Genomic DNA, 18,235 nt, shown 5'->3' with positions numbered 1-18,235 from the left:
TGTCCCTGCCCATGGCAGGGGGTTGGAACTGGATGATCTTGAGGTCCTTTCCAACACAAACCATTCTAGGATTCTAACAGGCCAATATTACTCCATAAACCAAACAGATTTTGACCACTCTATAAGCCGTGTTCATTGAACAAGCCCATTTTACTCCATAAGAGTTAAAATCTTCCTTTCAAAACCCAGGAAGTGTTTACAGACTTAGAAAGCTCCAACAGACTTGGTAAACAAGTGAATCCTAGAACTTCTAGGTACAAAACTACAGTGTGGGAAGAGCTATTACTACTTTATTTACAGTGGCTCTTCTCCAGTGCCTGCTAATTGCCATTGACAAGCTCTGCAGCCAGAGTTCTGTCCCTGGCAGTGCCATCATCTAGTCCCAGTGGCACAAGTGTCCCTCCTCCCTGCATCTTCAGTGGAAGGAGCAGCTCCCTCCTCTCTCTGCCCCAGGTAATCCTCTGCTTCTGGGATGCCGTTGACTCGCAGCACATCCAAGTAGAGCAGGTAGTCCTGGAGGCAAGCTGGCAGTGGCAATTCCCGGATAAAGCGGTCCGATCGCAAGCGCTCGCTCCTTAGGATGGCCCGGATCTCGAGACGGCACAGGTGGGACAGGGGAGGTATGGAGGCTGGAAAATCAGAACCAGGGCAGACACTGAGCAGGATGCTCTGGGATCACGTTGTTTGCCTGTGGTTACCTGGATTTCATCTGAACCCCCACTCCCTGGCAGATAATAGGGCAGAGTTCTGGCTACTGAAGGGCTGCTGATGCTAGATCAGCATTTTCAGAGTGTTGCTATAGTTGCTATATTAATTTAAACTTCTAGAAACAAAGCATCAAGGAATCATTTTATCCTTCAAGCTTCATCTAACCAGCCTGGAACAGCTCTCTGCCTGGGAAGAGGGGCTTGTGCTGCTTTGCAAGAAATGGAAAATTAAGGGTAGGAGCAAATCCAGCAACAAAATAACACCAGGGAAAACAGTTTTAGGGTAAGTTACTAAATGACAGCATGAGTCTGTGTATGATGACAAACATTCTAACATGTTGCTAAGTAACTCCAATTAGGACAACCACTGTGCCAAAAAGATACACAGACATGCCTGTAAATGTGCATTGCTTAGACACAAACTTCAGTATTAAATACATACAATCACAGACTATTTTGGGTTGGAAGGGCCCTTAAAGGTCATCCTGCCATGGGCAGGGACATCTTCTACTAGAGCAGCTTGCTCCAAGGGTTTGGAAGCATTGGAGTTCTGTACTGGACAAGCTGATCTATTTACTAGCACGGGGTGCCCCATCCCTGGCAGTGCTCAAGGCCAGGTTGGACACAGGGGCTTGGAGCAAGCTGCTCCAGTGGAAGGGGTCCCTGCCCGTGGCAGGGGTTAGAGCTGGATGAATATTAAGGTCTCTTCCAACCCAAACCAGCCTGGGATTCCATGATATTGTCCAGGAAATGTAGCTTAGTAATGCTGATCATTTCCCTTAAATGTTCTAAGAGGCTGAACAACCCATGTCAGGAAGGCACAGTATGATTCAGTCACTACCCGCATTTTATATTTATAGCACATGCATTCACTTGAAGTGGACACGATACCTTAACATGACAACACTTACCTGAAACATGCTAACTATGAACTGAACACGTACTGAGGACAATGTGTTTTGCTTGTTTAGGGGACCTGCTATTTCTGCTCCCCAGTTTCCAGACAAGCCATGTCTGTTGACCATGGAACCTCCTTTGCCATCGTGCATTAGCACACAGAGCCAATTCCCACCCACAGCCTGGAAGCTGGGACACACACACTGGTTTCCCCTCACTGTACCTACCAAAGTGGCTCTTTGGAGTCCAAGTAAACGTCTCCTTGTATTCTGAGAGGTCTTGCTCCACAGCTGGAGGAAGTCTCTTCCAGTTGGTGAACTCCAGGGTGAAATTAAGGGCATTATCTCCCACAGATAAAATCCTACATAACAAAAATCCCCACAAACCAGCATTTTACACAACTGCATAAATATAATAATGGAAACAACACATAGAAAGCTTTACATTTTCTAACAAATCCTTATCAACCTCCATCCTAAGCCCAGAAAGAGAAAACCATTAAAGAGAAGTCTAAGTAACAGCATAAGCATTTACTAACGTAGTTTTATCTTCATTTATTTCCAAAAGTAAGATAGACTGTAAGAGAAAAAGATGTACTATGAGAATTAAATGCCTCAGTAATAGGCGGCATTCTCCTCTGCACTGCTTTCTTACTCTCTCTCACCTACGTGTTACTAAGGGCTCCAGACACCAGAGCATTCTAAGCATTGCCATTGCACTGGGGGGAAAAACGTGCATTTACTGAGATACTTGTTTCTTAAAACAAAACCCCACAAGATGTGCAGGTATTTCAAACTCTTCTACCAGAGCCTGCATTTCTGTGTATTCAGAATATGCTGTGGGATGGTTTAGTGTGAGGTGTCCCTGTCCATGGCAGGGGGGTTGGAACTGGATGATCTTGAGGTCCTTTCCAACCCTAACTATTCTATGATTCTATGAAATCAGCACGGTTTACATTGCAAACCTTCAGCCTGTGTGAAGAACTTTTAATAACAGCTTAATTGATAAAGCGCACAAGGATTTAAGGAAAAGGAGGTGAAACAACTGGTTTCCATCAGGTGTGATGAAAAGCCACAGCTCCTCGGCTGGATGTGTACAATCCAATTCATCTGAATGGAAATCTAAATGCCCTACACACACAAAAATACCAGACTAACCCCTTTTAACACATTTGGTTTTTTTTACAGCAGATTCGTGTCAACATTATGTTGTGTCCTTTCTAGTTTATATGATTGCATTTTTCATATTTGACTGGATTTTCATATATTCACTGAAGCCCTGCAGGAGTGATGTGACTGCCTGGCTTGCTTTAAGAGAATGGTGATTTCACTACTGTACTGGTGATCAAAGCTGTCAGTCCTCTACACTGAGCAGTTAATGACTGATTTTATTATTATGATTGATTATATTGAGCAGTTTATGATTCTTCCTTGTGAGGGTGCTGGCACAGGGTGCCCAGAGAAGCTGTGGCTGCCCCATCCCTGGCAGTGCTCAAGGCCAGGTTGGACACAGGGGCTTGGAGCAAGTTGCTCCAGTGGAAGGGGTCCCTGCCCGTGGCAGGGGTTGGGGCTGGAGGAGCTTTAAGGTCCCTTCAACACAAATCAGGCTGGGGTTCTACAGTTGTTTTGCACAATGTGACAGAGACAGTTAATGAACCATACCCATAAATGGCATTTGCTTTCTACTGTCCTCCTACTATCCTCCAGGACAGAATAGTTAATATTAAACTTACAACACCAGCAGTTTTATAGATTATGATGAAGTGTCATTTTAAAAAGTGGATAATTAAAGGAAGCAATTGGTCTAAAAGTGTTTGTGGATTAAGTACCAAAATATCAAAACACATCAGTCAGGGACTGTAGTGACAGGACAAGGGGTAACGGGTTCAAACTGAAACAGGGGAAGTTTAGATTGGATCTAAGGAGGAAATTCTTTCCTGTTAGGGTGGTGAGACACTGGAATGGGTTGCCCAGGGAGGTTGTGAGTGCTCCATCCCTGGCGGTGTTCAAGGCCAGGTTGGATGAAGCCTTGCGTGGGATGGTTTAGTGTGAGGTGTCCCTGCCCATGGCAGGGGGGTTGGAACTGGATGATCTTGAGGTCCTTTCCAACCCTAACTATTCTATGATTCTATCATATATGATATAGAATCATAGAATCATATTCTATCATATATGATATAGAATCATAGAATCATATTCTATCATATATGATATAGAATCATAGAATCATATTCTATCATATATGATATAGAATCATAGAATCATATTCTATCATATATGATATAGAATCATAGAATAGTTAGGGTTGGAAAGGACCTCAAGATCATCCAGTTCCAACCCCCCTGCCATGGGCAGGGACACCTCACACTAAACCATCCCACGCAAGGCTTTATCACATATACGTGGGCAGTGATATCTGTTCAGTCACTGAACTGCAATCTTGCAGTGGCTGGACTTTCACATTCACTTCTGTGAATAAATCTGATGTACAGAAGCACAGACATGCCCTGCTGTAGATCTGCTCCTCTAATCACTGGTCAGAAAGCCACAGATGCTAATAATTAACAGAATCTCACCAAGTCATAAATGAAGGGATTCAAAACTACCACAATATCTTAGCAGTAGCTGAAATACAAATCAGTATTTCCTTTAAATTAAATATTCCCTTTAAATTAACTGGACGAAAGGTAACGCATGTACTGAGTTTACAGACCTCACATCATGTTAATAGCTGAGATACATGGTAGTAAAGTCTCAACATTATCGTCACGGACAAGAAAAAAAAACGGAAAATACAAATACTTTGTAATTTTAAGTGTACGTTTCATTCTGTAGTGTCTGATTAAGCATCAAACATTGCCAAGAAGTTATTTTTATGTGGAAAAACTTAAACACCCCAATGGCAAACACTCAGACTGGCATTCGCGCAACGTGACTGTTCACCACAATCTCTAACTGCATCCTTTTCCTCTGAGCCTCAGCCCAGCTTCACTGTACATTTGTTTCCCACCCCTCCTGACATCCTCTCCTTGGTATCTGAAAGTCTTCTTCCCCTCACCATATTATACAACTAAATCTGGGGGCTAAGAAGAGAGGTTTGATATAAAACTCTGGAATCGTGCTTTCCCCCATGGTAGTGATGAAGCAACCTCCATTCTGGCTTTCTGCCTACAAGAAAGGTGTTTTATTGAATCCAGCCATTACCCATGAATGATTTATTCCAGACTTCCCAGAACCCTCCCCACTCCTGATCATGGCAACTGATTATCAAGTGCTATCCTATGAAACACACATTGGCAACAGCTTTGTGGATTAACATACAATAGTTAAGTCAACAAGATAACGTTATCTGCTTACCAGAGTCTGTGCATTAAATCCACTGGGTCAAAACCAGCCAGGAGCAGATAAGGCAGCCACTGCTTGTACGCCTCTTGGGCTTGAATTGTGTAGCTCAGGAAGTCCCAGAGCTGGTCCCCAGAAGGCAGCAAACAGCCCAGCTTCAAGAAGCGTTGGAACAAAGCAAACTTCTCATGGTACAGGCAATAGCCCAGATTAATGCCCAGTAAAGTGACCCCGTATTTCAGGAAAGTATCAATGAAATAGAAATACCTACAAAGAGCACACAAGGAACAGGACAGCCTATTACTTTTTTTCCCTAGGGAAGCATCTACCATTTCACTACTTCTGAGAAAGCAAAATTCTTCTACCAAAAATTCACCCAAACCAAAGAAAAGGGAATGGCTTGAACCTGCCCGAGGGGAGACTGAGCTGAGCTCTGAGGCAGAAGCTCTTCCCTGTGAGGGTGCTGAGGCGCTGGCACAGGGTGCCCAGAGAAGCTGGGGCTGCCCCATCCCTGGCAGTGCTCAAGGCCACTGCCCCATGGCACTGAGGCCTCGTCTCCACGGGCTGTGAACCCTTGCAGGGCCAGTGCCTGCAGCCCTGCCCTGGGCAGCCTGTTCCAATGCCTGAGCACCCTCTGGGGCAGGAATTGTTCCTCAGCTCCATCTAAACCTGCCCTGGGGCAGCTTGAGGCCGGTTCCTCTTGTCCCATCCCTTGTTCCTTGGGAGCAGAGCCCAGCCCCTCCTGGCTCCCTCCTCCTGTCAGGCAGTTGTAGGGAGCCATCAGGTCCCCCCTGAGCCTTCTCTTCTCCAGACTGAACCCCCCAGGTCCCTCGGCTGCTTGTCATCACATTTGGGCTCCAGGCCCTGCACAGGCCCCATTGCCAGCTTTTCAACTGTGCCAGTATTCAAGGCTTGGAATGTTAGTTTAGATACTGAGTTAGTTTGGGAGGAGCACAGGGTGAGCTTGGGGACAGCAACAACTAGATCTGTTACAGTAACAGCTTACTCCTCCATGAACAGATTTCCCACAGAGAAAGGAAGAAGAAACTTCTGTAGTAAAGGAAAAATTATCAATAAGGGCACGTAGAGCACCTCACTGGCACAGCACATATATACACTGAGGAGTAAGGCTTGTATACCTTATTTTTCCTCCAAAATTACAGCCTTTGCATCATGAAGTAAGCACTGCTTTATTTGCTGTTCTACACCAGGGTTGTGCCTCACCAGGCATAAAAAGAAATGGGTCATGATCTAAAAGAACACGTCATTCAGTTCCCAGTCCTCCTTACAGCTGTCATGGTGAGCTGATTAATTCAGCTTGGCTTATGCACGAGAGGGGCATACAGAAAAGGAAAACGCTATTTTCCAAGCACTCATCCTTACTGATAAGCATCTGCCTACTCAAGAGTCCTTTGCATCCAATTACAGCACTAAGTCATGTTTCCAGAAAACAGAGAGGTGTTGATAAGGCCTTCTGAAAGCAGAACTACAATTATGTTCTACAGGACTGTTCTTCCAAGAGCTGAGCTTCCCCTGGGCGATTCCAGTGAGGTTCCTCAGCTCAGGTACTGAATCCAAACCCACTCACCATTCAGATACTCAAAGTTTAATGCTGTCAGCTTAAGGTTTGAGGAAGGAGGGCAGGAAAACGGCACGCTGGAAATAAAAGTTAAAGACCAATATAATTACTAATAGTTTCAAAATACAAGAGGTGTACTTACTTCTTTTGGAAGACCATACACATGGGTGACCTGCAGTCAAAGTTAAGGCACTCCTGAGCATCTGGACTGTAGCCTTCTCTGAGTAACATCTCCAAACATTCCTTATTACCACCATACACTGCTGAATACACAGGGCTCACTTTGCCTTTGCCTTTGTCACAGATTCGATCAGTAACTGGGATTAGTAACTCTAGTATCCTGAAGATATTGAAAAGCACTATTTACTGTGTGATCTTAAGCAATGATGCACTTTAAATGTATGGTTGGTTTTCATATGGTCATTACAACTCAAGAAGAAAATTCTACCTGTTACACACTGCGTTTCCATTAAAGAACAACCCTTAGCATTTCATACACAGACCCACAACAAATTGTGCTTTGGCATAGATTTAGGCTGGCAGTAAGTATTTTAAAGCAGGGACAGATTATCTACCATCCAACAATCCCTTTTACAGCAGTAGAGCCCCACCGCACACTAACTCTAGACTTCTGTGTAAGCCTGGAAGCAAACTGGAAGTGGGAGTTGCAAATAAAATGGGTATTTACTTCTGTTCAACAACACTGAGATAGTGAAATAGCAAAACAGTTCTGTTTCATAGCTCACACCTCTGGTCTGCATCCTTCCCAGCTAATGAGAGACAAACACCAATTCCTTTGCTGCTGGAATTCAGTGATGCTGCTCAGAGGCTGCCAGTTACATCTTGTTGCAGAAGCTACAAAGGCAGCGTTTGATTTAAAGACATGGCTAGTAGTGGCAACTTTGCTAACCCAGCTTCTGTTTCTGAGCAAATAGACAAACCCAGCTTCCTCAGCGTCTACTACAGCCTGCCCTCCTCCTCAGTTTGAGGAGAGGCATCCATTTGATGCACAAACTTTAATGACAGCTCAACTGATGAGTTGCTCTCGCCAGGGGCTAAGATCAAGCATCTACTAATAATTCTGCAGTTACTATCACCATTAATATATTTAAGTTTAAACAGGAGAGTTCAGGTTGGATATAAGGAAGAAGTTCTCCTTGTGAGGGTGCTGAGGTGCTGGCACAGGGTGCCCAGGGAAGCTGTGGCTGCCCCATCCCTGGCAGTGCTCAAGGCCAGGTTGGACACAGGGGCTTGGAGCAAGCTGCTCCAGTGGAAGGGGTCCCTGCCCGTGGCAGGGGTTGGAGCTGGAGGAGCTTTAAGGTCCCTTCCAACCCAAACCAGGCTGGGGTTCTATGAAGTGCTGTCGCACATGTGCAAATCACGGGGCTCTCAAGAGATGCTTCTGCCAACTCTGGGAACCTCTTTCCACTCCTGCCTTTCTGCTGTGGAAGTACCACTGGGACTGGGCAAAGCTACAAATGCCTTTCTGGAAGGATTAAAGGGAATGATTTGTGCCTTCGCTTTTCTGGCTGGCTCAGCTCATTATTTGCATATGATTACTTCTGCTAGTTAATGGTTAGGAACAGAATTATAATTAGCAGCTGTTCAAGGCAGGTATAAGTCATATGCTATTGTTATTTATATTTCTAAATGAATTTTAATGTAATTACAATGTAATTTAGAATGACTACTGAGTGAATTGATATTGGTTCAGCACTGTGGAAACCACTTTCAGCTCATCAGGAGATGGATCAGACCCAGCTCAGATGCTGAATTTCATACAGTTGGTCACTTTACTGCGACTACAAAGAAACATTTAATATTCAAATATAATTAGGAACTATAAACTACAAATCAACTAGAACTCGGTTTTCTTCCTTTTAAAGTTGAACTTCATCTTTGTCTATTAAGTTTTTAGTACCAGACTCTTCTGTCTGAATGTCCCTTTCACCACCTACTTGTCATGGCCCATTTCAGCAGCTGCATGAATAGGTAACTGCCATTTATCCTCATTGCAGTAGAGGTTTGGGTCTGCCCCACTGGCTAACAGCAGCCTCACACACTCGAGGTGGCCCTCCTGGGCAGCAATCAGCAGTGGAGTGGCTCTGTCCTCGGCTTGACAGTTTACATCTGCACCTGAAGAAAAAAGGCAGTACTTTAAATCACCTCTGCAGGACACAGAATAAACAACAAATGAATTGGTTTTCACAGAGCAACTTCGTAACACCAGAGGTTTTCCACAGCATTAAGGAAACACAGAATCATGGAATAGTTTGGGGTGGAAGGGACCTTAAAGCTTCTCCAGCCCCAACCCCTGCCACGGGCAGGGACCCCTTCCACTGGAGCAGCTTGCTCCAAGCCCCTGTGTCCAACCTGGCCTTGAGCACTGCCAGGGATGGGGCAGCCACAGCTTCTCTGGGCACCCTGTGCCAGTGCCTCAGCACCCTCACAGGGAAGAGCTTCTGCCTTGCACCTAACCTACATCTAAGGAAGAAATTCCTGAACTAGCTTGTCACTAACTTTTTTAACAGTCAGTGCTTTAACACGAACTCTGTCAGAGATCAGCACAGCACGAGATGAACACAGTGGAGGCAGGGCAATCTTTTGGTTGCTGTTACTAAGATTCTCTCCCTGTTTGGCAGATCAGCATGTTTACATGGTCAGGTCATGGCTCGTCAGGCTTAATAGTTACGGCAATTCATTTTGGTTGTCAGGACACACGCACTTGGACATATATAAAATTTAGTGACTATGTGAAACTGCTGTCACTCCATGACCAGAGAGAGGTATCTTCTCTTTGCCTCTTCTCCCAAGGAAGAAGTGACAGGACAAGAGGAACCGGCCTCAAGCTGCCCCAGGGCAGGTTTAGATGGAGCTGAGGAACAATTCCTGCCCCAGAGGGTGCTCAGGCACTGGAACAGGCTGCCCAGGGCAGGGCTGCAGGCACCGGCCCTGCAAGGGTTCACAGCCCGTGGAGATGAGGCCTCAGTGCCACGGGTTAGTGGTGGCCTTGTCAGTGCTGGGGTAAAGGTTGGACTGGATGAGCTTAAAGGGCTTTTCCAACCTGGTTGATTCTGTAAGTCTATGTTCTATTACAAGAGCTATGTCATCAAAACCGGTCTATTCATGTAGTACTACGGAGGGCTTCTAGAAGACCTTTGATGATCCTTGATCTTTTAATTTTCTATTTAATTTTTTATTTCCTACCATCACTTGCTGACTACTATATTAAATTTAAGCAATGAAGATGGTTTTGCCCATCCATTAACAATTAAAACTACATTTAAAAATACCAAAATGTGAAGTTCTGAAGTGCAGGAGTAGAACAAATGTGGTGACAGGTTGACATAAGTTTAAGAACAGTGAAACTAAATGGGTGATCACCATTACCATGGGATATGAGCAGCCGTAAACTCTCCAGCTTCCCGTACTGAGCAGCAACAAAGAGCGGCGTAATTCCAAAGTCATCCTTACATTCCTTGCATGCCCCTTTCTCCAGGAGCATTTGCATGATCTCAGTGCATTCCTGAAATAGATATTTGTATTCTTAAATAACAAAGCAGCAGGAAGCTGACATAATCTCCTTTTCTCCACACATTCTAAGCAGATATAAGAAGAAATATACTTCAATTCTAAAGATATACTGAAAATTAAATAGCAAATAATCAGACAGGTTTAATTTGATTTTTCCACACTTGCTCATTTAAAGTATACATACAAATGGAAATTAAATTAATTTATTAGAATCACTCATCATTAAGTTTAAGAGCCATTAGGATATCCAGAAACAGGTCTCACATCTCACTGATGACGAGACACTAGACACAACTCCGTGTCAAAATATCCTGTAAGAGACTCACTTCCCAAATGTAACAGGTAAGCTTGGGAGTACATGCAGTATTTCTAATTAATTAATCAACGCTGATTAAATAATGCTTCTAAATAATTATTGTTTCCCAACATCAGCATCTCCTGCAGTTTCAGCTCCACTTCAGTGTACTGCAAACCCTTCAGCCTTTAGATCACATTCTGACTATAGGGTAGGTTAGGAAAAACAACTCTACATAGAGGCCAAGAAATACAGAAGTTATCACTCAGAATACACCAGTTACATGGAAATTATATGATTCACTTACAGGTTACCTGTAAAGAAGCTTGGTGCAAAGAATTCCATCCAGACAAGGAATGAGGTCCTTGAACATCCGCCCCGTGTTGGAGCAGGAAGGTTACAGAGTCTGTATTGCCATTTTCAACAGCTGGGAATGGAACAGGAAAAAAAGAGGACAAGAAATCCCGATTAAATGGATTTCAAGAGCTCCCTAAAAAACTCAAATGGTCTCACTGCTCACTTCCCTGCACAGTAATCACAATCCTTTTAAACTCACCTTAAACTGAATTCTTTTAAACTCACCTTAAATATTTGCTATTTGCTTCCTTGCCTTTTACATTTACAGCCCCAAAGCAGTGTTGGAGAATGGAAATTTGACTGTAGAGTTTTTAGTTAGACCTGTGAAAACCCCACCCACCCTGTGCTAACACAGATAACAGCAAGCTTCTCTCCTCCCTCTTTCCTGTGGCACACACTGCTCCCCAAAGCAGTGCCTCTGGCTTGTAGTACTCGACATCCAACACAGAGCTGTGCCGCAGCTCCACCACAGAGCCTGCATTAACCTGACCACAAACTTGGTCCTTTTTAATCCTCTCACGGACACACAGCCCCAGAACCATTCTTTGCCCTTCTCTAATCTACATACATAGCGTTAATTATCATTATCCAGCGTGCTTTCAATGATGATTCCCCCACAAGTGCTACCTGTTGCCAATTGTTTTAAGCTATTTACATCAAACCACAGCAAAAACCCCTGTAATAATGGACTTTAACTGCTATAACTGCTAAACTAGGAACTGCAGAAAGAGTAAGAGGTGTTTCACAAAAGAAGTAGGGAGGAGTTAAAACAAGGCTTGAAACATCCCCATACAGGTGTAATCCTATTTTTCTGTTAGCGTAAGAATAAACACATAACCACCGGAATGGTTATATGAGGTGCTTTATTGCAGCGCTGGGAAACCAGGGGCACTCGCCCAAATCTGGCTTCGACCTCGTCACATCGCGTTCGCAATTTATACACTAAAATTTGGTTACTAATACATATTTAACACGGATTGCATCATTAACTACTACATATGTATCAAGGATTGCCACATCAGTCTATTACGACATCAGCCTCTTCTGCGCTTGCGCAGCCTCTTCTGGTGGTCGCATTGATGAAGTAAGGAGTCTTCCTCAGATGAAGTAAGAAGTCTTCCTCGCTCTGTCCTCCTTCACCTTTCTGTTCTTTGGATATATCCCAACCATTGTGTGGACGCCAGTATTGTCTTGTTCTTACTTGACTACCCTGGTGTGTCCATTAATTTCTACTTCGATAGACTTTCACAATACTTTTTAAATCTACCCGTATGCCCTTTACCGTATATAATTATGTTAGCTCTTACCACCTAGCCTACCATTGTTAACATTGGTTACTGAATAACTCTGGTACAAACTACAAACTGTACTGGAACATTACATTATTTCCAAACCCACACTACTGATTTATAAATTTTCAAATATAATAATTTCTAATGCTTAGTTATCGTAAAATTTTGCCTTTTTCTCTAACATTTCCCCCCTTTGAAAATACTTCACTTAACTTAAGTAAGTATTTTCATTCTCTTAGGTAGCTGTTTCCTGATAAGTCAGTGGAGGTGTAGGGTATTTCAGATGTTTCCTAGTTACTGCCTCTATAATTCGATGGGTCCATGCCCTGTTTTGGGCTATTTCCTTTCGAATACAAAGATACATCAAATATAGCATTAAAAATACAATCAGTATCACTATTATAGTTTGTACGAGGGAATGGACCCATCCTGTGAGGTGAAGGCCTAGATCATCAAAAAGTGCTCCGATCCAATTTTGTTCAATATATTCTTTTTCTTTTTCTGTTTCTTTTTCAATGTTGTACAGCTGGGAAATGTCGTATTCTATATCTGTGGTCACATTAGGAATGTGAATACAGCAGTGATCTACTCTGTCCTTTAAATATCCACAAACGCCATGTTCCTTAAGTAATAACATGTCTAATGCCATTCTGTTCTGCAAGGTCATTTTGGTTGTTGCCTGCAATTGTAAATTTAAATTTCTGAATCCTTTTTTTGTTATTCTGGCTAACCTTTTTGTTTGACTAAACAGGTTGTCAATCATTTCTCTGTTTCGATATGCTGCCACTGGGGCAAGTAGAGATTCAAAAGCCCATCCTATCTTAACTCCTGTTGAGGGCTCCTGCCAAATGTCTTCATCATTATTGTCGTTATTATCTATATTTCTTCTTGTTCGAATTTGTAAGATTTCTAATTTGCCTTTGAATGGTGACTTTTTCCAAATTGGACAAAGAGTTGGTAATCCTAAAGTAATTTCTTTAGCTGGACCTTCTATGGGTAGGTGGGTAGTCCAGGTTCCGTCACTTGCTGCCCAAATGAAATGTCCCATACTATGCACTGTTGAATATTTACAATCTATATTGTCAACGGGGACTTGTATTACTTTCCCTCCAATTTTCAGTCCTCGGCACGCGCATCCTGCCTTTAAAGCAATCTTGATTGGAGGTATTGTAATTTTCTCAGGGTCAGTGTCACAATCTAAGATTCTGGTACAATTCCACCAAGGAACATTTTTGATTATATTTTGACTAACCCGATTTATGGACAGTAAGTTACTGATGTTTATATTTTCTGTTACATTTTGTTTTCCTGTCCATCTAAGACACCAAGAGATGTTCCCAATATATTGGAATTTCTGTAAAATGCTCACTGACCAAATTGTATTCCAGTCTTGTTTTGAACTATTTGTTTTTCCACATTCTCACACCCTTTTTTTTTGCCTGTTTATCTTGATTTCTTTCTTGTAAATGCATTTTCCCCATTCATCTCTTACAGAGGTAAATTGAGCATTTTGGTATCTCTCACAAACTGATCTTAGTACTAAAACTGCAGGATCTCCAAAAACACCTTCTTCTCGATATTCTGTCATTGTCATGTTTTCTGTTACCTCCTTTTCCTGACAAGTGATTGCTCTGTTAATTTCTGAAAGTGAGAATGTTATTATTCCCCATTCAGTTGGTTCTCCTGCCGCTTTGGGTATTGGTAAACAAGCTGTTATTCTACTTGTGTTTTTCATCTTTGCAAAATCTTCAATCAGTCCTATCATTAAATTTTCCTCAGGATTTCGATGATACACTTGGATTATTTGTGTTGAATTTACTGATCTTTTAGTCCTTTTTCTTGTAACCTTAGTTTCGTTATGGCTAATTGTATATCCAGTCCTATAGGACCAATTATCTTTTTCCCAACTATCCTTGTTGGTGTTGGTCCTATTGGAGTGGTTTTTGTGAACTTGCAAGTCAGAATGGCATCTTGTTTTAGGTCGTTTTAAAACATCTTTCTGAGGGATTGCTAGGATAAAAACAGCTGTCAGCTCTGTTAACGACCATATGAAAATCAAAGTTTTATAATAGAACCCAGGCATCTTATTTACATTCCAGTTTTAGTTTTGTAGGGCCTAGTACCTGTATTTCCCAGATTTTTGAAACTTTCTTTATTCGTGTATAATGTATCTAAGAATCTATTCCTTTTACCTTCACTGTTGTGAATGTGGTTAGCAATACTTGATATGGTCAGTCCCACTGTTCTTTTAATGGTTCTTTATTCCAGTTCCGGATGTATACTTGGTCTCCTGGTTGGATATCATGTGCTGGATTTTCCAGAGATAGTGGCCTATTCTACACCAGAGTGCTTCGCAGTCGAGTTAAGGTTCTACCGAGAGATAGCACATAATTATAAACATCCTGATTCCCTTTAATATGGGTATTAGGGTTGGGTTCCGGTGCCTCATATGGTTTTCCATAGAGGATTTCTTAGGGGCTTACTGACATTTTACTTCTGGGTTTTATTCTAATTCGTAGCAGAGCTATAGGCAATGTTTGTGGCCATTTTATTTTGGCTTCCTGACATATTTTACAGATTTGTCTTTTTATTGTTTTGGTTCATCTTTTCTACCTGTCCACTAGACTGGGGCCTCCAAGGAGTGTGTAAGTTCCATGATATTCCTAATAGTTTACTAACTTCTTGTACTGCGTTGGCAATAAAATGTGGACCCCTATCTGATGATATTCCTAAAGGAACTCCAAACCGTGGGATGATTTCTCTAAGTAACCATTTCACCACTTCTTTTGCTTGATTGGTGCGACAGGGAAAGGCTTCTGGCCATCCAGAAAAGGTGTCAACCCCTACTAACAGATATTTGTATCTTTGTACTTTTGGTTATTCCGCAAAATCAACCTGCCAATAATCTCCTGACTCCATTCCTATTTTAATTTTTCCTATTTCAATTTGTCTCCTTACTATTGGATTGTTTTTTTTTTTTTTTTTTTTAACAAATTTCACATTTTGATCCTACTGCTTTTGCCATCGTTAACATCTGTGTGGAAATTGTTCCTAGCCTTAAATAAGTTACCAATACTTCTGCACCCCAATGACATTTTTGGTGTTCAGTTTGTAGGATTTTTCACATTATTGCTGGTGGTGCTATTATTCGTCCAGTTGTTGTTGTATAACACCCTTCAGAATTCTTTTGAGCCTCCAACAGTCCGGCCAGCTTTTCATCTTCTTTTGAATAATTAGGATCTTGTGAAAGATAGGTATGGAGTGGGCTTACCTTGAGAGGTATCAGGGCCATCATGTTCCATACCTTTCGGGCAACTTGTCGAGTTGTCCAATCTGCCAGTGTATTTTCGGACATCTTCAAAGTTCCTCCTTGGTGTGCTTTACAATGCATACTGGCTATCTGTTTGGGTTTTTGTACAGCAGTTATCAGTTTCAAAATTTCTTCTTGATATTTTATATTAGTCCCTGGTGAAGACAACAGTCCTCGTTCTTTTTACAATGTTCTGTGTATATGTATTATAGCAAACGCATACTTTGAATCAGTTCATACATTCACCTTTTATCGTCGCTCAGTTCCAACGTTCTTGTAAGAGCTATCAGCTCTGCCCATTGAGCTGACGTCCCAGGAGGTAATGTTTTTGCCTCAATTACCTTTTGTTGCATTGTTACAGCATATTCTGCGTACCGTGTTCTGTTCTCCACAAAGCTGCTTCCATCCGTGAAAAGTTCCCAGTCCGGTTGCTCAAGAGGTACCTCTTTTAAGTCTGTTCTGGTTGCATATATATATGCTCGATGACCTCTGTACAGTTATGTTCAAGAGTTCCTTCCTCTAGGTCAGTTCCTAGAAAAGCTGCTGGGTTTAACAGGTTAGTAGTTTTCAAGCTTATATCATCCTGTTCCAATAGGATTGCCTGATATTTCATCATCCGGCTAGGGGACAACCAATGTCCCCCTTTTTGTTCCAGAACAGTGGTTACCATATGTGGCACAAATACATCAATGTGTTTTCCCAAAGTTAGTTTTCTAGCTTCTTGAATCAAAATAACAGTTGCGGCTACTGCTCGCAAACAGGAAGGCCATCCTGCACTCACCGGATCTAGTTGTTTTGAGAAATATCCCACTGGTCTTTTCCAGTTGCCAAGTTTTTGAGTTAACACTCCCAATGCCAATCTCTGTCTCTCGTGGATAAATAATTGGAAATCTTTTGTCAGATCCGGGAGCCCCAGTGCTGGTGCTTTCGTCAGTGCCTCTTTTAATTTCTGAAAGGCTTTTCTCTGTTGTTTGTCCCAAACAAAGGTATGTGATTTTTGGGCCTCATATAGGGGTTTGGCAATTAGTCCATAGTCCATTATCCATAGTCTGCACCACCCCGCCATGCCCAAAAATATTCTCAGCTCATGCAAGTTCCGTGGTTCTGGGATAGCACAAATTGTCTCTATGCAGTTTATTCCCAGCTTTCGCTGTCCTTGTGAGATTTCACATCCCAGATATAACACAGTCATGCATGCAATTTATGCCTTTTCTTTTGAGACTTTATAACCATTTAAGCTTAGCTGATTCAGAATTTCAATTGTTACCTTTATGCACAGGGATCTTTGTTCTGTTGCAATGAAAAATGTCATCTACATACTGTTACAACAGGTATTGTGATCTTGGTACTTGCATTTTTTCTTGGGTGGTCCATGTTTCCAAGTCTTTGGCCAGTTGGTTTCCGAATAGGGTCGGACTATTTTTGAATCCTTGTGGAAGTCTGGTCCATGTTAATTGTGTTTTCCGTCCATTCTGTGGATTTTTCCATTCAAACGCAAATAGTTTCCTGCTACTTTTGTCAAGGGGAATGCAGAAGAAGGCATCTTTTAAATCAATCACTGTAAACCATTTATATTTTTCCTTCACAGATGTTAACAGTGTATAAGGATTTGCTACTACTGGGGGGGGATATCTTTTGTTATTTTATTTATTTCCCTCAGATCCTGTACTAACCTATATTCACTGTTTCGTTTTCTTACTGGAAAAATTAGTGTGTTATATTCTGATTCACATTCTTCCAAAATTCGACATTTCAAAAATTTCTCAATTGTTTTTTATAATCTCAAACTTTGCCTCTAGCTTTGAAGGATATTGTTTAACTCTTACTGGCCTAACCCCATCTTTTAATTCCACTGTTACTGGTTGAGCTGCTTTTGATTTTCCCGGGATTTCTGTCTCCCAAACTGTCGGTATCACAGCCTCTTTTACCTCTTTTGGAATTTGAGCAATGGTTTTTTTTTTTTTTTTTTTAAGAACCAAAATCTGTCCTGCTTTTGATTCGGGGATTTGCATTATTAATTCACCATCTTCAAAATGATTATTGCATCCAATTTGGCCAATAAGTCCCGTCCTAAAAGTGGGAATGGGGCATTCAGGTACATATAGAAATTCGTGTGTTAATTCCTTCCCTCCAAATCGCAGATCTAGGGGCTGCAAGAATGGCCGTATTTCCTCCTTCCCTGTGGCTCTCACAATTGTCATAGTTCTTTCCCTTAACCCCCTGTGTAAATCATTTAAAACTGAATATGTAGCCCCTGTGTCTATTAAAAATTTTACTTCCACCTCTCCTAGTTGGATCTTTACAAGGGGTTCTTTATTTTCTGCTTGGCTTAGTCAGCTTTGATTAACAAAATCCCCCAACAACATTGTTTTAGCCATGTCGGATCCTGCAAAAGGATTTCTTGTTGTCATGAACTGCCCCCCTTTTGATGGACATTAATTTTTCCAATGTCCTTCCTGCTTGCAAAGGGCACATTGATTATATCACATTCTGCCTACATTCATTCTCTTTTTTTTTTTTTTTTTTTTTTTTAATTAATTACAAAATCCTCTTCCTCCCCCCCTTTCTTCATTTAATGCCGGTGGGGCTGATGGGGCAACTGTCAAATCCAAGCTTTCAATATCTTTCTGATGTTGTAAATTATTCTTTAAAGCAAGACACCCTATACCTCTTTTCTTAGTAGTAACACATCCCTTACATTGTTCATTAGTATTTACCTTAACAACCATTATTCCATAGGATTTCTGCCATTCATCTTTTCTCTTTTTTTTTTTTTTTTTTTGTTTTTTTTTTTTTTAAAGGTTTCATCTTTTTTTTTTTTTTTTCCTTTTTTTTTTCTTTTTTAAGGTTTCTGTTTTTCTTTTTCTTTTTTTTTTTAATTTTTTTTTTCATTTTCCTTTTTTTTTCTTTTTTTTCTGAAGGG

The 18,235-nt window shown here is 41.7% G+C and overlaps 1 protein-coding gene across 3 annotated transcripts in view; it reads right to left on the bottom strand.

Moving 5' to 3' along the window:
* Positions 1-131: 131 nt before the first annotated feature.
* The window catches only part of ASB3 (ankyrin repeat and SOCS box containing 3), a 38,650-nt gene continuing 20,546 nt past the window's right edge, over positions 132-18,235 (bottom strand). For all 3 annotated transcript variants that reach the window (XM_065682528.1, XM_065682529.1, XM_065682530.1), the window contains 7 exons: positions 10,668-10,780; positions 9,915-10,050; positions 8,483-8,660; positions 6,667-6,864; positions 4,961-5,212; positions 1,832-1,965; positions 132-629 (listed from right to left, as the gene is read on the bottom strand). In XM_065682528.1, coding sequence (XP_065538600.1) covers positions 373-629; positions 1,832-1,965; positions 4,961-5,212; positions 6,667-6,864; positions 8,483-8,660; positions 9,915-10,050; positions 10,668-10,780 — 1,268 coding nt within the window. In that variant the 3' untranslated portion in view covers positions 132-372. The remainder of the gene's footprint in view (positions 630-1,831; positions 1,966-4,960; positions 5,213-6,666; positions 6,865-8,482; positions 8,661-9,914; positions 10,051-10,667; positions 10,781-18,235) is intronic.

This window comes from Lathamus discolor, chromosome 5 (assembly GCF_037157495.1).
Source record: "Lathamus discolor isolate bLatDis1 chromosome 5, bLatDis1.hap1, whole genome shotgun sequence".
NCBI classification, from domain to species: domain Eukaryota; kingdom Metazoa; phylum Chordata; class Aves; order Psittaciformes; family Psittacidae; genus Lathamus; species Lathamus discolor.
The sequence above is the reverse complement of the archived record's forward strand: the minus strand, read 5'-3'. Positions and strand labels throughout refer to the sequence as shown.